General features: G+C 42.9%; 1 protein-coding gene across 1 annotated transcript in view; it reads left to right on the top strand.

The window, feature by feature from the left end:
• Window positions 1-3,651: 3,651 nt before the first annotated feature.
• Window positions 3,652-14,564, top strand: part of CWH43 (cell wall biogenesis 43 C-terminal homolog) — a 50,483-nt gene continuing 39,570 nt past the window's right edge. Inside the window, exons 1-4 of the mRNA XM_053256197.1 lie at window positions 3,652-3,694; window positions 7,623-7,814; window positions 11,924-12,044; window positions 12,866-12,898. Coding sequence (XP_053112172.1) covers window positions 3,652-3,694; window positions 7,623-7,814; window positions 11,924-12,044; window positions 12,866-12,898 — 389 coding nt within the window. The remainder of the gene's footprint in view (window positions 3,695-7,622; window positions 7,815-11,923; window positions 12,045-12,865; window positions 12,899-14,564) is intronic.

Raw genomic sequence — 14,564 nt, 5'->3', positions numbered from 1 at the left:
GCCAAACAAGTAAGTTTTTAGGACTCTCTTAAAGGCCGACAGCGAGCCTAAATTGTGGATATCTGCCGGAAGTGTGTTCCATAGGCCAGAAGCAGCTACAGAAAAGGCCCGGCTCCGAGCTGCCACCAGACGTACTGGTGGTGAATGAAGATGGACCTCTCCAGATGTCCTCAATGTGTGATGGGGATCATACAGAAGCAGGAGTTCTCTAAGATAGCCCGGACCCAAGCCGTTCAGGGCTTTAAAGGTAATAACCAGCACTTTGTATTTCGCCCAGAAACATATCGGCAGCCAGTGCAACTGTTTTAAAGCAGGCATAATATGGTCTCTCTCTTACTCCAGAGACCAGTCTGGCTGCGGCATTTTGAACTAATTAAAGTTTCTGAACTACGTACAAAGTCAGCCGCACGTGGAGCGCACGTGGGGTTGAGCCTGGAGGTTACCAGCTGATGCACCACTGTTTTGAGGTCACCCTCTTCAAGGAATGGGCGCAGCTGTCAAATCAGCTGAAGTTGATAGAAAGCACTCCTGGCTGTAGCCTCCACCTGAGATACCAAGATGAGGCCTGGATCCAAGAGCACTCCCAAGCTGTGTACCTGTTCCTTCTGGGGGAGTGTAACTCCATCCAGCACAGGAAGATCTAACTCATACCTCAAATTCCGATCTCCCACAATGAGCACCTACATCTTGCTTGGATTCAGCTTCAATTTGTTACCCATTACTGCCCGTAGGCAGGCATATAGGAAGTGAATGCCATATCATGATGATGATGATGATGATGATGATGATGATGATGATGATGATGATGATGATGATAAAGAGATTGGGGTGTCATCAGCATACCGATAACACCCTGCAACAAATCTCCTGATGACCTCACCCAGCGGTTTCATATAAATGTTAAAAAGCACTGGTGACAGAATAGAGTCCTGAGGGACTCCATATAATAGCTCCTGTTTTGAAAAGGAATCGTCACCAGGTTCCACCATCTGGAATCTGCCTAAGAGATAGGAGCGGAACCACTACAAAGCAGTACCTCCTATCCCCAATTCCCTCTGGCGATCCAGAAGGATACCATGGTTGATGGTATTGAATGCCGCCAAGAGATCCAAAAGAACCAATAGAGTCACACTCCCTCAGTTGATTCCCTGGTAAAGGTCAGGCCAACCAAGGCAGACTCAACCCCATAGCCCGCTCTAAAGCCAGTTTGAAATGGATCTAGATAATTGGCTTCCTCCAAAACTGCATGGAGCTGGTTAGCCACCACTCTCTCAATCACCTTGCCCAACCATGGGAGATTGGAAACTGGCCTATAACTATCCCTCACTGAGGGATTTAGGGAAGGCTTCTTAAGAAGTGGCCTAATCATTGCCTCCTTCAAACAAGGAGTCATCCTACCCTCCCTCAGCGATGAGTTAATGATGTTAACTAGGGCATCTCCAACAATTGTAACAATTGTTGTTAGTAACAATTGCAATTGGGTATCTGTTTATACTAGGGATGTGCATGAATGGCTCATGCAAGTGCGGTCAGGGTGGGGTGTGGTTCCTTTTAGAAGCAGGTAAGCTGGTCTTTACCTGCTCCGATGTCGCCCCGTCGCTTTTCCAGGTGTGGCACTAGCTCTAGCAAAAATTGTGTGTAGCTGCGGTGCTGTTACCTGCAGCCAGCATGCGCAGCATCAGCACACTGTACATGGCCGCTGCTTACCTGCTTCTGCCGGCTGGTTACCTGCCTTGCCGGCTGGTTTGGATGCGGCCGCCCAAGCCAGTTTGGCACTTTCCAAAGAAGGTGCCGAACTGGCTCGGGCACATCCCTAATTTCCACATGCATCAATCCTATTTAAATTGATGGGAACTACAGTATATGTAAGCTCTGTGGCACAGGATTGTGGTCAATGTGAAAGCAGATGTATGAGATGCAGATACATTTCACTTCCATTATTTGTATCATAATTACTCTTATTGTGAGTGGTAATCTTATAAATCGGATGTCTGAAAACTAATCAAAGTGCTTCATCATTTTTAAGTAAGAAAAAAAGTCACTTGTTGAATGAAGCTGGTAATAATGATTGTATAATATATGGATTAGACTTTTACAATCAGATTAAGCCATATGGCAGTAAAAATTAGAACATTGCAGCAGCAGGATTTGAGGCACACTCTGTATCTATTCAGACTGTTATAAATGGCACATTACAATTGGACATAAGCTTTGGACATAATTATTATTTATTATTTATTATTAAAACTTTTATACCGCCCTTCCAAAAGGCTCAGGGTGGTTTACATTAAAACACCATTAAAATAAGTTAATAATTAAAACAAAAATTATAAAGCATAAAAACAATAATTAACAATTAAAAACATCGTAAAACAACAATTAAATAATCAGAACAATTTAAAAACAAGTTTTAAAAAGCTGAGAAAGCCTGACTGAAGAGATGTGTTTTCGGGTGTTTTTTAAAAATTGCCAGAGATGGGGAGGTTCGTATCTCAGCAGGGAGTGCATTCCACAATGTCGGGGCAGCAGCTGAGAAGGCCCGTCTCTGTGTAGCCACCAAACGAGTTGGCAGCAACTGGAGACGGACCTCCTCAAGTGACCTCAATGGGCGGTGGGGCTCCTAGCCTCATCATATTGTCTGTTTTGTTACAGGTGGTTGACCTTCAGGTATTCCAGTTCTGCCAGTTTATGTTTCTATAGTATAAGTATCTAAAACAGAATGCAAATTTATATTTAAAATGACAATGCAGAACATGTAAATACCCCTGAAGAACTGCAAGATTCCAGAAAGTGGATCAGCTGCTCGTGGGCTTTCTCTTGGAACTAGTTGCATATTTTATTACCCAATATGTACATGCCCACCTTTGTCTTTTTCTTTTGAGATGGGAATGATAAGAAAGAGAATGTGTTTATATGTTAATGAATAATATGTGAAGTGACTTGGAGCACATCAGGCCCAATCCCAGCCACTCCCATGTTTCGGGCAATGTGTTTCTACAAGCCTTACAAGTGACAAATCTAGTTCTGAAGCTATCTGAATAATTTGTGTTGCATTTAACCTCACCTCCTTCTGTGCAAAGATGGACAGCTATGAGACTGAGCCCTTTGTTTATTTTAAAAACCCACATGCAAAGTCTTCAAAACCTGATTTCTGGAATGGAAAGAAGGAAGATTCAATAGTCTGACAAACCACCGGAGGTGGGGAAAGTCCTTGCAAAGTTATACAATCAAATGATGGGTGTTATGAATGGGTGGGAACTACACGAGAAGGCAAACCTGTAGGCTGTCTTTTAAGCATCAGCAATTAAAAATGTGTTAAAGAAGGTGAATGGCTGTGAGTGTTCCAAGTTCTTAACTCAGCTAAACGTAGCAACTGTTTGGCATTTATCTCCTTAATAAGAACAGCACCACCTTCTTTTGACACTAGATGTTGCTCTTGGGCTCAGGTGCTTATTTGTTTGTCCCACAAGAAAGCAGTTTTACAATAGGTGGGGACCAGCAGGGGTAGGTCTAGCTCTCAGGCTCTCTGGAAACGTGTCATTATTCACCAAAAGAGTATAAATCCATCTTGGAGCAAAGCCCTTTCTTCAGTCATCTGAGATTGTACAATAATTTCTGGACAGCAAGGGAAGAGCAGTCTGTAGTGAAGCAATGGTTTTCCTTTCCAAAGAAATTCTACTGGAAACATTACTGGGTAAGTAATCTTTATTTTGAATTCACTATTCTTTTAAATACCTGTTAATTTGACATGGATAAAAGAGTTAAAATGTTGCTGTGCTGAAAAATTGCTCTGAAACAAACGTCCCTAAAGCATCCCATGCTGGAGAAAAAACATATTTGATTTTTTATTTATTTTAGATAATTAAATTTATTCAGCTCCCACTTAGCCAGAGTTTTTGTATTTGTGGACTTGGAAAGCTGAATTGAAAATGGAGTTGTGGCTGTTGAGTGACCATCCTTGAAAGACTGATTGCTGCTAATAGACAGGAGTGATCCTCAATTGAATTGAATGACTGGAAACATTATATTTAATGGACAATTTAGCTCAAGAGTGAGGTCTGAAACCAGTAGTCTGCAGTGTGAAAAGAAAGGAGTAGGTGTGTAAATCTATGAGAGAGAAAGTCAAGTTCAAACTGCACACAATGACAGCAGCCCCAAAACCCAGTTCTGCCATAAGAACATATAATGTTTAAATGCAAAACTTAGGAGTGCATGAGTGAGGGGAGCTGAACTCTCCCCTTCCCTTGGCTTAAATCATTGCAACCCTTCCACTAGGCACTTCTGCCCCCATCAGGCTCACTTTTGGTGCTGGAGCATGCTTGGGGGAGAGAGTTCTGATGACAATCTGCATGGAACAGATTATCCTGAACCCTTCCACCTATTAATATCATCTAGAGGTTCGGTTATGGCTACCACCAGCTCGTTGAGTGGCTTCTTGGGACCAGCCTTCTCTGTGGCTTCCCTGGGGCTCTGGAATACACTCCCTGTTAAAATCAGAGTTTCGGCATCTCTGGCTATTTTTTAAAAGGAAAGAGGAAATGCACCTGTTTTCTCAGGTTTTTAAATTAATTTTTAATTGATTTTATATCATAATTGTTTTAATCATTTTATTCTCTTTTTATATTGTATTTTAACTTATGTATACCGCCTAGGGATACACATGTCAGGCAGTATAGAAATATGATAAATAAAAAAAACAAGCAAGCAAACAGAAACTCTGCAGAGGAAGAGTTCAGCTCTGTTCACTCATGTGCTCCTTTTGCTCATAAAATGGAACTGCAGCTCCATTCTATACATGATTGGGACAGACAGAGGTTTACAAAAAACCTCTGCCATCACATGTAGTTTAAGCTCAGACAGAGTGCAGAGAGTTTTACTGGAGCTACCTAAAGTGGAAGTCACTTTGGGATGCAGTCAGTGGCGTAACAATCTCAGAAGGGTCCAGTCTACAAGAACTGAACATAGCCCCATTTTAAAAAAATAAATAAATCAGTGCCTATGGCTCTGTGGTCGCCAGGAGTCGACACCGACTCGATGGCACAACTTTACTTTATGGTGCTGCCAGCATTTTTTAGGGGTCTTTTTCTCCAACTCCCTCCTGCTTCAGTGGTAGCAACAGTAACCACCTGTCTCTGCTGTTGCCTGGGAACTCCACTCAAAGTGAAGTTAAAAGAGAGAGAGAGAGAGAGACTTTGCCATCACTTGGGGCATTTTCATACACTTCTGAGTGCATAAGATATACATATAGAAAGAAACACAAGCTCTCAGATGCATTTGAGCTTCTCTTGCCCTTTGAATTTCCCTTAGGAATACTCTGCTATAGTCAGAAGTGGAGTATTCAGAAGATATCTTGAATGAAACACTGCAGCTAGTGTAGGCTTTACATTTGTGTTAGGTACAGATTTAAATCAAAGGCAACTCAGCCACCTATGTCAAAACACCATAGAAACAAGTCTGAAATTTTGCCTGAATTTCTGGCAGCTCCATTTAACATGTTATGTAAAGATTGCCTCAAAGTGGCCATTGAGTACATTCAGTAGAGAGATGCAACTAATCATAGTGCACACTAAGAATGTAACACATAACATCAAAAGTGATAGGTAGATGCATTAGTGATAAGTAGATGAAGTAGCCTTCTCTGTAGTCACTCCTAGGCTGTGGAATGTGCTCCCTCTAGACATCCGTGGTTTAACATCTTTACCAGTCCTCAAAAGAGCCCTTAAAATACATTTTTTAATCCAGGCTTTTAGTAATCTCTGAATGTTTTAACATTTATTATTCTTGTTTTAATAGTTGGTTTTGTTTGTCTTAGTTTCTGTGAACCACCTGGAGCCTTTGGAGTCAGGCGGATAGATAGATAGATAGATAGATAGATAGATAGATAGATAGAGTGTTGTAGCAAAAATGAGAAAAGAACAGACTTGTGGCACTTATTTTACAGGTGGTTTCTAGTCATGCTAATTCTAGCATAAGGTGTGCTTATTATAAGCAGAAGGATGAAACTGCCCATTAACTGGGGATGATGGGAGTTGTAGTTCAAAAAGAGCTGGAAGGACAAGATTGTTCACCCCTACTTTAGAGCAGTGTTTCTCAACCTTTTTGGAGTCAAGGCCCGGTAAATTCTTCATGCGGAGTTTCAAGGACCACTACATTCTTCTTGCACATTTTCCCAGACCAGCAGTTAGTAAAGTAGTTTAAAGTTTATCTATGAGTACTATACTACAGGCATGCACAACTCAAATGACCTGGTGGGCCAAAACTGACCATGACTTGGCTCATGGAGGCAGAGGTCAATTTTTAGGGTGCTGATTATTAAAGTAACACTTAATTTCAAGTAATTAAATCAAGTTAAAGTGAAATTAATTAAAATGAATTTAATCAAAATTTAACTTTTGAAGTTCTTGCAGGCCAAGATTAATTTAAATTAAAATAAAATAAATTGAATTAAAATTCTAATAAAATAAATACAATACAATTTGTATAAAATACATAATAAAATGCATTGTTCTTCCTTTCCACCTCTGCCAAATCATCACACTTAACACAAAGCACTTCTAAGGAAAAAACATTAGAGAAGTTTTTCTCTTAATTTTTGATAAGATTATACTTTGATCCTTCATTACACAGGCTTTTATACGAAGGAAAGAGAGAAGTGAGACAGGGAAAGAAAGAGGGAAAGAAGAGGGCGGGCTTGGCTTGAGAAAGAGACGGGGGCAGGCCTGGCTTGAGAGAGAGATAGACACAGAGGGATAGAAAAAGGAACAGGAAATGGAGCAGGCTTGACAGGAGAGAGGGAGAGAAAGAAAGAGAAAAAGCTAGAAAAGAAAGAGATGGAAAGAGGATAGGTAGGTTTGGCTTGAGAGAGAGAGAAAACGTTTAAAACGAAACTGGTGGAAACAACCACCCCACCGTGTCACACCTCGCTCTGCTTGCCGCTTGCCTTCCCCTGCCGTGAACATCTGTGTATTTTTAAAAATTCCAATGCCAGCCAGCACACGACCGAGGGGATGGCTGGGGATGGCTGCCGGGTGGGGGGTGAGCCAATAATCCTTCTGCCACGACCCCCCACTGTGAACCTCAGTGTTGAAAAATTAAATTTCTTCCAATTTCAGCCGCTGTGCGGCTAAGGGGATGGCTGTGTGTGTGTGTGTGTGTGTGCCAGTAGTCCTTCTACCCCACTTCTGGTGGCAGCGACAGTGGCAGCTGATACCAGAGCGACGCTATCGGGCGTCACTTCCCAACTGCGAGGTGCGCCTGCGCAGTTAAGTCTATTAACTGCACAAGCTCGCCTCATAGTTGGGAAGCAATGCCGGGCCAGACAGCAGGTCACAGCGTTGCTCTGGAATCAGCCGCACCCACCGCCACTGGCGGGGTGGGGTGGGGTAGAAGGACTACTGGCTCACACACACCCACAGCCATCCTCTCAGCTACGTGGTGGCTGGAATTGGAATAACATTTTTTAAAAAAACATGGAGGTTCACGGTGGCGGAGTGTGTGTGTTTATTCCCCAAGGCACGGACTGGCACTCAACTCATCGTGGACTGGCACCGGTCTGCGGACCGGCGGTTGAGAAACTGCGCTTTAGAGGATGCAGACGTTTATTATTTCCCTCTTTATTTCAGGTTATGTTTCCTGGTCTCTTTACCATGCTCTCCCACCAATGATTTATTATTTTCCTTTACAAACATTGGAACTCACTGGGTTAGAAGTTTTTTCTCTTGCTTTTCTCTCTCCAATGTTATTAATAATCAGTCCATTTTGGAGGCTGGTCAACAAGAAGTACATTTTAGCATTGCTACGGTTGATTATGATGGGTAAGTATACTTTCATAGTTTTAAAGTGTGTTTGTAAGGAGATCAGCAACAGCAAGGTGTAAGAGCAAACTTTTCAAACCATATTAATATTTAAATGGCTAAAAGTACATTGGAATGGACAATCCTTTCTTCATCACTCATAATTGTCTCTGCAATATAGTGCAGTGTTCCTATGCGGTTTTAGGAGTATGCAGATTAAATAACAAGTAAAACTTCAGGAAAGAGAATAAATCTACAGAACACTCACTGAGACAGTTCATTAAAATCGGTGGTATCTCTTGTCTTTCCAAGTAATAGGATTTAGAACCAAAGAGGTCATCTCATTGACTTAAGTGAGGGCAAATACATTTATTTAGTACATATATAACCTATCTTACTTTCATCGTGGATTTCAAAGCCCTGTACATAGGATTCCTGGGCAGGGGTGTAGCCACCAATGGATGGGGGGGCAAATGTCCCCGGGCTGGTAGTATCTGGGGGGCTGCCTCTCCCCCACAGGGCATCCCTCATCCCCTCCTGCACCTAGCTGGTGAACAAAGAGCTCACCAGCTGGGAGCACAATGTGCAGCCCCATACCCACTCCCAGCCAGCAAGTGCTGGGTGTTCTTTCTCTCCCTCGCTCTGGGCAAAGAAGAGAGCGCACCCAGCCAGTGAACAAAGCGCTCACGGCTGGGAGAGATGGATGCAACTCATCGGTTCCTTCCAGCCAGTGAATGATTCATTTGCTGGCTGAGTGTTTTATTTCTTTTCCTTGCTTGGAGTGAGGAGGAGAAATAAATACCTGGCTGGCAAACAAAGTTGCTGTGTTGGTAGCAGGAAAAATGGAGCGAATATACAGACCGAAAAAACACAACTGTTCTTTATTAATACACTTAGGATTTGAAGAAGCTTCACCCAAGTTCTACAGCTCCCAAGGAACTACAGGAGCTGCAAAGGAACAACAAGCACAACTAAACAACACAGTCCCCCTGGGATACACAACACCCCTCCCGCTCCTTAGCTAACTTATGCCATTTTCACACATAATGGCAAACCAGAAGTGAATGAGCCATAGGTTCAATTTTGTGGTCATCCAAATGTGTGAAACGGCTGTTTTGTCACAAAAGCAGGCTGAGGTTTTCAGACTGGCAGTGGCTTCTTCAAGGTTGCAGGCAGAAATCTCTCTCAGCCCTATTTTGGAGATGCCAGGGAGGGAACTTGGGAACTTCTGCTCTTCTCAGAGCGGCTCTATCCCCTCAGGGGCATATCTTACAGTGATTGCACATCAAGTCTTCCATTCATATGCAACCAGGGCACACCCTGCTTAGCTAAGGAGACAAGTCATGCTCTCTCCACAAGACCAGTCCCCAGGATCCTTTGTCTGACCTCATACATATATTCCATATACATATTCCCTTCTTCTAGGAAGTCATCATGATCTCTTCCTGGAGAAACAAGAAAAATAATGCCCCTCTCCACCTGTTTGTTACCAGTAATTGTGCTTGTGCGAGACTGCTTGGCTGTGGGGCATTTGCAAGGGCAGCAATGTAAGTAGCATGAGGAAAAGGGGTTAAATGCCAGTTAAATGGGTTTAAATGCCCTTTCCTTGCCAAAGGTGCCCACCATGCTGAAAAGGCATGATTGCACTGGGCATGCCCCCTTGAAGATTGTGGCCAATGGCTGCCACCTTGCTTGATGCACTGATTCCTTGCAGTCTGGTGATGTGACTATGGAGCTTGATGGGATGTGGCCTTGGTGGACCAGGAAGAGGGAAGGGCTCCTCTGCTCTGAAACCAGAGGTTGCCTGACCAGGGTTGGAAGATCATCTGTGGGATAATTCCTGGGTTCAAGAATTAACCTCAGGTTGGTCACCTCCTGGTTTCATGCTATGTCCGCAAGTGGCCACTTTCCTTCATCCAGAAAGGGGGAACCCTTTCATGGGATGATCTCTGAAGTCTACTGGTGGGTGTAGAAGGTCCAAGGGACTGCACCTCAGCAACTTCTGCAGGCAAGGAACAACTATTACTCTCATCTCTTGCTGGCTTTGGTAATTCTACAGGGAGTGTGGCAGACACATCTTCTCCTTATTGCTCCAAGAAAGATGCCTCTGTTGAGTCTGTTGGTGCCAGCATACTCTAGGAAGAACACCTTCTCAGTTGATCAATGTGATGATGCCACACTGGTCCATCTGCATATTGAACTTTGTATGACACAGGTCCAGTGACCTCAATGATAGTGGAAGGAACCCACCTTGGTCCAGATCCATAGTTCCTTGCAAATACCTGTTCATGTGGCACAAATGAATGGAGAGTAGGTGCTGACAGAGCAGTAACCAGAGCATGTCCCTGTTTGTCTTGTAAGTCCTCAGTTAAATCTGGATGAAGAGGGTCAAGGCAAGATTTTAGACATCACCTCATAAGTAACTCAGCAAGATTGACTCCTGTTGTTGAGCAAGGAGTTACATGAGCAGTCAGAAACCTGGCAAAATGTGGTGGCAATGGCCAATCTCCTCCAACAATTTGCTTCAGGGCATCCTTAGTTGTTTGCACCATCTGTTCAGCCTGACCATTTCTTTAGGGATGGCGAGGTGCAATTGTGGCAACCCGGATTAGCTTTCTGTTCATAAAATCCTCAGTCTGAATGCAGACCAAGTTGACAGTGTCAGGCAATCCATGGGTTTTAAATAAATGGCGCAGTGCTGTAATTGCTGCAGTAGATGAGGGCACTTAGTGAGGGCACTAAGACTGCTTCAGGCCATTTTGAGTAAGAGTCTACCACAGTCAGGAAGATCTTTCCCTGAAATGGCCCTGCAAAGTCAATACGGATTCTCAACCAAGGCTTTTTGGTCACTTCCCAGGGAAAGGTAGGTGCTCTTGTTGGGTTATTTATGTTGAGTAGCCTGGCATGTGCTGCACTCATTTACAGTTTTTTTCAATGTCTGCCTGAGTCAATTCCAGGCCACCAGACGTAACTTCTAGTCAAAGCTTTCATGCAAACAATTCCAGGATGTGCTGCATGGAATGTGACTAAAATAGTTCAATGACCCCCTTCTGGAACAACAACATGGTTTCTCCACAAAAGACATTATTTATGGGCATTCATCTCATGTTGGTGGCTTTTGAATGGCTTAAATTCTTCTGGAAGTTCCTCCGCTGGCCAACCCTTCCACACCCAGTTTAAAACATGAGCCAGTTTGGGACCCCAAGTGATTAATTTTGCAATTTGATCAGGGGTCGGTCTGGGAGGGCCTCTAGCATCAAAACTTCCAGAGTTTGAAGTGGCAGCTGACTCAGAGCAACAGCAGTAGCTATTGTTCTTCCTGGCTTGTAGACAAGTGTACGCCAGTATGGATTTAAAAGGCATGGCCTTAGAGAAAGCTGTGGGACTTCTTGACTCCTGCAATAACAGCAAGAGCTTCTCTGTCAATTTGTGCATAGTTTGTTTCAGTGGAAGACATAGTCCTAGAGTAGTAAGCAACTGTGCCTCTGTGACATCTGACGACCTGTGGCTAAGCACAGCTCCCACACCATATGTTGAAGCATCAGTGGTAAGGAACAATGATTTCTTTTCATCTCTTGCCTTGTACTTTATGCTGGTTTATATCATCATCATAAAGATGATTTGATTTGATTTGTATCCTCTCTTTCTCCCTCTCCCCTTCCTTCCTCTTCCTGGTCTTGTGGTAGCAAGCATGACTTGTCCCCTTAGCTAAGCAGGGTCTGCCTTGGTTGCATATGAATGGGAGACTTGATGTATGAGCACTGTAAGATATTCCCCTTAGGGGATGGAGCCGCTCTGGGAAGAGCAGAAGGTTCCAGGTTCCAAGTTCCCTGGCATCTTCAAGAAAGGGCTGAGAAAGATTGCTGTCTGCAACCTTGGAGAAGCCGCTGCCAGTCTTTGAAGGCAATACTGAGCTAGATGGACCTATGGTCTGACTCGGTATATGGCAGCTTCCTATGTTCCTCTCCCCTCCTCTCTCCCTCTCCCACCCCCTTTCTCCCCTGCTCCCCCTCCCCCCTCTCTCACTCCCACCTTAGTTGGCTGGGTGCTGCTGGGGTTGAAGGGAGTGAAAATTAACAGTGCTTAATGCTGGCTGTAGTGAACCTTTCCTTTTTTGAAATTGTTCACAGGAAGCATCGCTTCATACCAAGCTCCAAATGCCTACCTTCGACTCTTGATCTTGGCTTTGGGTGTTGCTTCATCATTGGTAGTTCAAACTGTAACGTGGTGGACTGGGAACAGTGTGCAAAGGTATTGTACTGGAATGTAAAACTTATATTATAATCATATAGTCTGGGGACATGTGCAATTTCGTGGCAAGGTTTGTGATAAATTTATGTAGGTGGTTTTGTTTGATTTGGAAACCTCTCCAGATAAAGAATTACCATGGTGTGTGGCACTTGGCTGTGATGCCATCATCAAGCTGGTCTTCATCATACAAATATTGAAACTCATCTCAGCTGTTATTTGGCCAGGGGTTTTTGTGTGTGAAAGATGTAGTTGGAAAGGTGTTTTCACAAACTACAAAATGTTCCATATGATTTCTGTGTTCTGCTTTTTTCATACCAAAAGAGAGAGAGAAATTATTTTTAACACCAGTTTGAACCAATTGGCCAGGATCCTGACTTAGTTCTCCCCAGAATAGACCCGTTAGAATAATGGGACTTCATTTATTCATGATAGACTTAACTCCCATTATTTCAATGGGTCTGCTTTGAGTAAGACTAAGTTCCCCGAATGTTGTGTATAGTAAGCCTGCAATCCTATACACATTCCTTAGAATAAACCCCATTGAACTCCAGGGTTTACTTCTGAGCAGACATGCATAGGATTGCACTGTTAGATAGTTATGTGAGTAACAATAGGGCAGCTGGAGAAATTGGGTTCCTTCCCTTCCCCATAAATCATTGTTAGAGTCAATAAAATTGCTCACATTAAGATACTATATATAACCATTTATTTCATGCACAAAAAGACCAAGAACCTTCTGTCAGCACACTACAGCAACATGAGAAAAATTTGTTTTTGTTTTTTAAGAACTAACTTTATAATACTGTTGTTGTCCTTGTTAGGATTCAGTTGCTGTATTCATCAATATCTTCTCTGTAATCTTCTTGAGGAAGCACATTCTCACAAAGGAGTTCATCTCCATTCTCCACTGCATGCACACATCTCAGTACATGAAAGGTTAAGCCAGGCATTTACAAGGTGGACAGCATTTTTTCTTAACACGTGCACATTTGACCAACTTGACTCAGAAGTACATGGGATATCACACATTGTGTATGAAATGTATTTGTCATCATTTTAATGCACCCATATTCTACTGGAGAAGGAAGGGTTGAAGTCACTTTAATTAAAAGAGCAGTTTTCATTAAAAGAGCAGCCCATCTGAATGTGCTGAATTAAAAAGTGCTATTGACTAAACAAGGTGTTGTGTGTTTGGAAAATCAAAATGGCAACTGAAGTTGGTTCCTAGCAGAACTACATGAGCAGCCTGAATAAGGAACATTTTCATGCCACTGCACTCCAAAATAGACCACATATCATATATCCCCATGACCAGGACACTTTCCTCTATCAGATTGAATTTGGACTGTGACTCTTGGCTACCCACTAGTGTCTGTACTCTGCTGTGCTTGACCAGATCAAAACTGCTGTTTGCTGATTTGCTGCTCTATTATCTGCTAGAGTCAGTGACTTGCTAATAAAGCATTTGAAACGTTGTTCTATGTGAGTGTGAGTTATTCTATGGGCAGTAAACATTCAAGTGGAGAGGACTTGAATGTTAGTTTTGCACCTGATCTTTGGCCAGGTTGTAGTGGAAGACTTAATTAATAAAGGGGCTTGCTAAAAAGCTCTTTCAACTTCAACAAGAAATGTACACAGCAGTAGAGAAATTTGTCTGCAAGATTTACAATCTTCCTAATGCAGACAGGTGTGATAAGGCAAGAGGGGTTTTGTTTGGTAAATGTCGGTCACTCAAAGCATTGCCTCGCAGGAGTGATGCACTAAAGATCTATGCACAAAGAACTTATTATCAGTCAATGGCAGGGGCGTAGCAAGGTTGGAGTGGGTCCAGAGACAAGATTTTAAAATGCCCCCCCTCACTGAATTTCAGCTCATGAAGTAAAGAAAAATGAGGCTGAATAGTGGTAACAAAAAGCATAGTAAAATATATATATGTGTGTGTGTGTGTGTGTGTGTGTGTGTGTGTGTGTGTGTGTCAAGTTTTATTTACGGTCCTAGATGTGGACAATCCAAGTCATTTAATGGTACTAGAGAAAGACATGCTGTTCTGGTAGCTCCAGGTCTTAACACTCACATCAATTTTGGAGGATGAATACAACTGAAGGAAGCCTGGGTGGGTGCGTGGCTGGGGGAGTCAGTCATGTGACTTGCCTCTGGGGGGCCCCCAGACAACTGTCTCCCCTTGCCCTATTGGGGTTACGCCCCTGGTCAATGGTGTGGAGGCAAGCAACTTGTAACACCCCAAACCTACCATTACCTGAAAGAATGGGTTGGAAAAAATGCAATGGAAAATATGTTCTAAAGCTCATATTGCTACCTCTAATCCCTGATGCTTGTGTTAAAATCATCACATGTGGATGCTCCACTGGATGTAGATTAAACAACTGTAGTTGTAGGGAAACCGCAGTGTACCACAGCATGCAAATGTCAAAATAATGAAAATATTTGTATGAATCAGTAACATTATCCTCTGTCATCATGACTGACTGAGTCAGTTAGGCTTTGGTAGGAGAAAAATTA

The sequence above is a fragment of the Hemicordylus capensis genome, chromosome 5, assembly GCF_027244095.1.
Source record: "Hemicordylus capensis ecotype Gifberg chromosome 5, rHemCap1.1.pri, whole genome shotgun sequence".
Classification (NCBI taxonomy): domain Eukaryota; kingdom Metazoa; phylum Chordata; class Lepidosauria; order Squamata; family Cordylidae; genus Hemicordylus; species Hemicordylus capensis.
The sequence above is the reverse complement of the archived record's forward strand: the minus strand, read 5'-3'. Positions and strand labels throughout refer to the sequence as shown.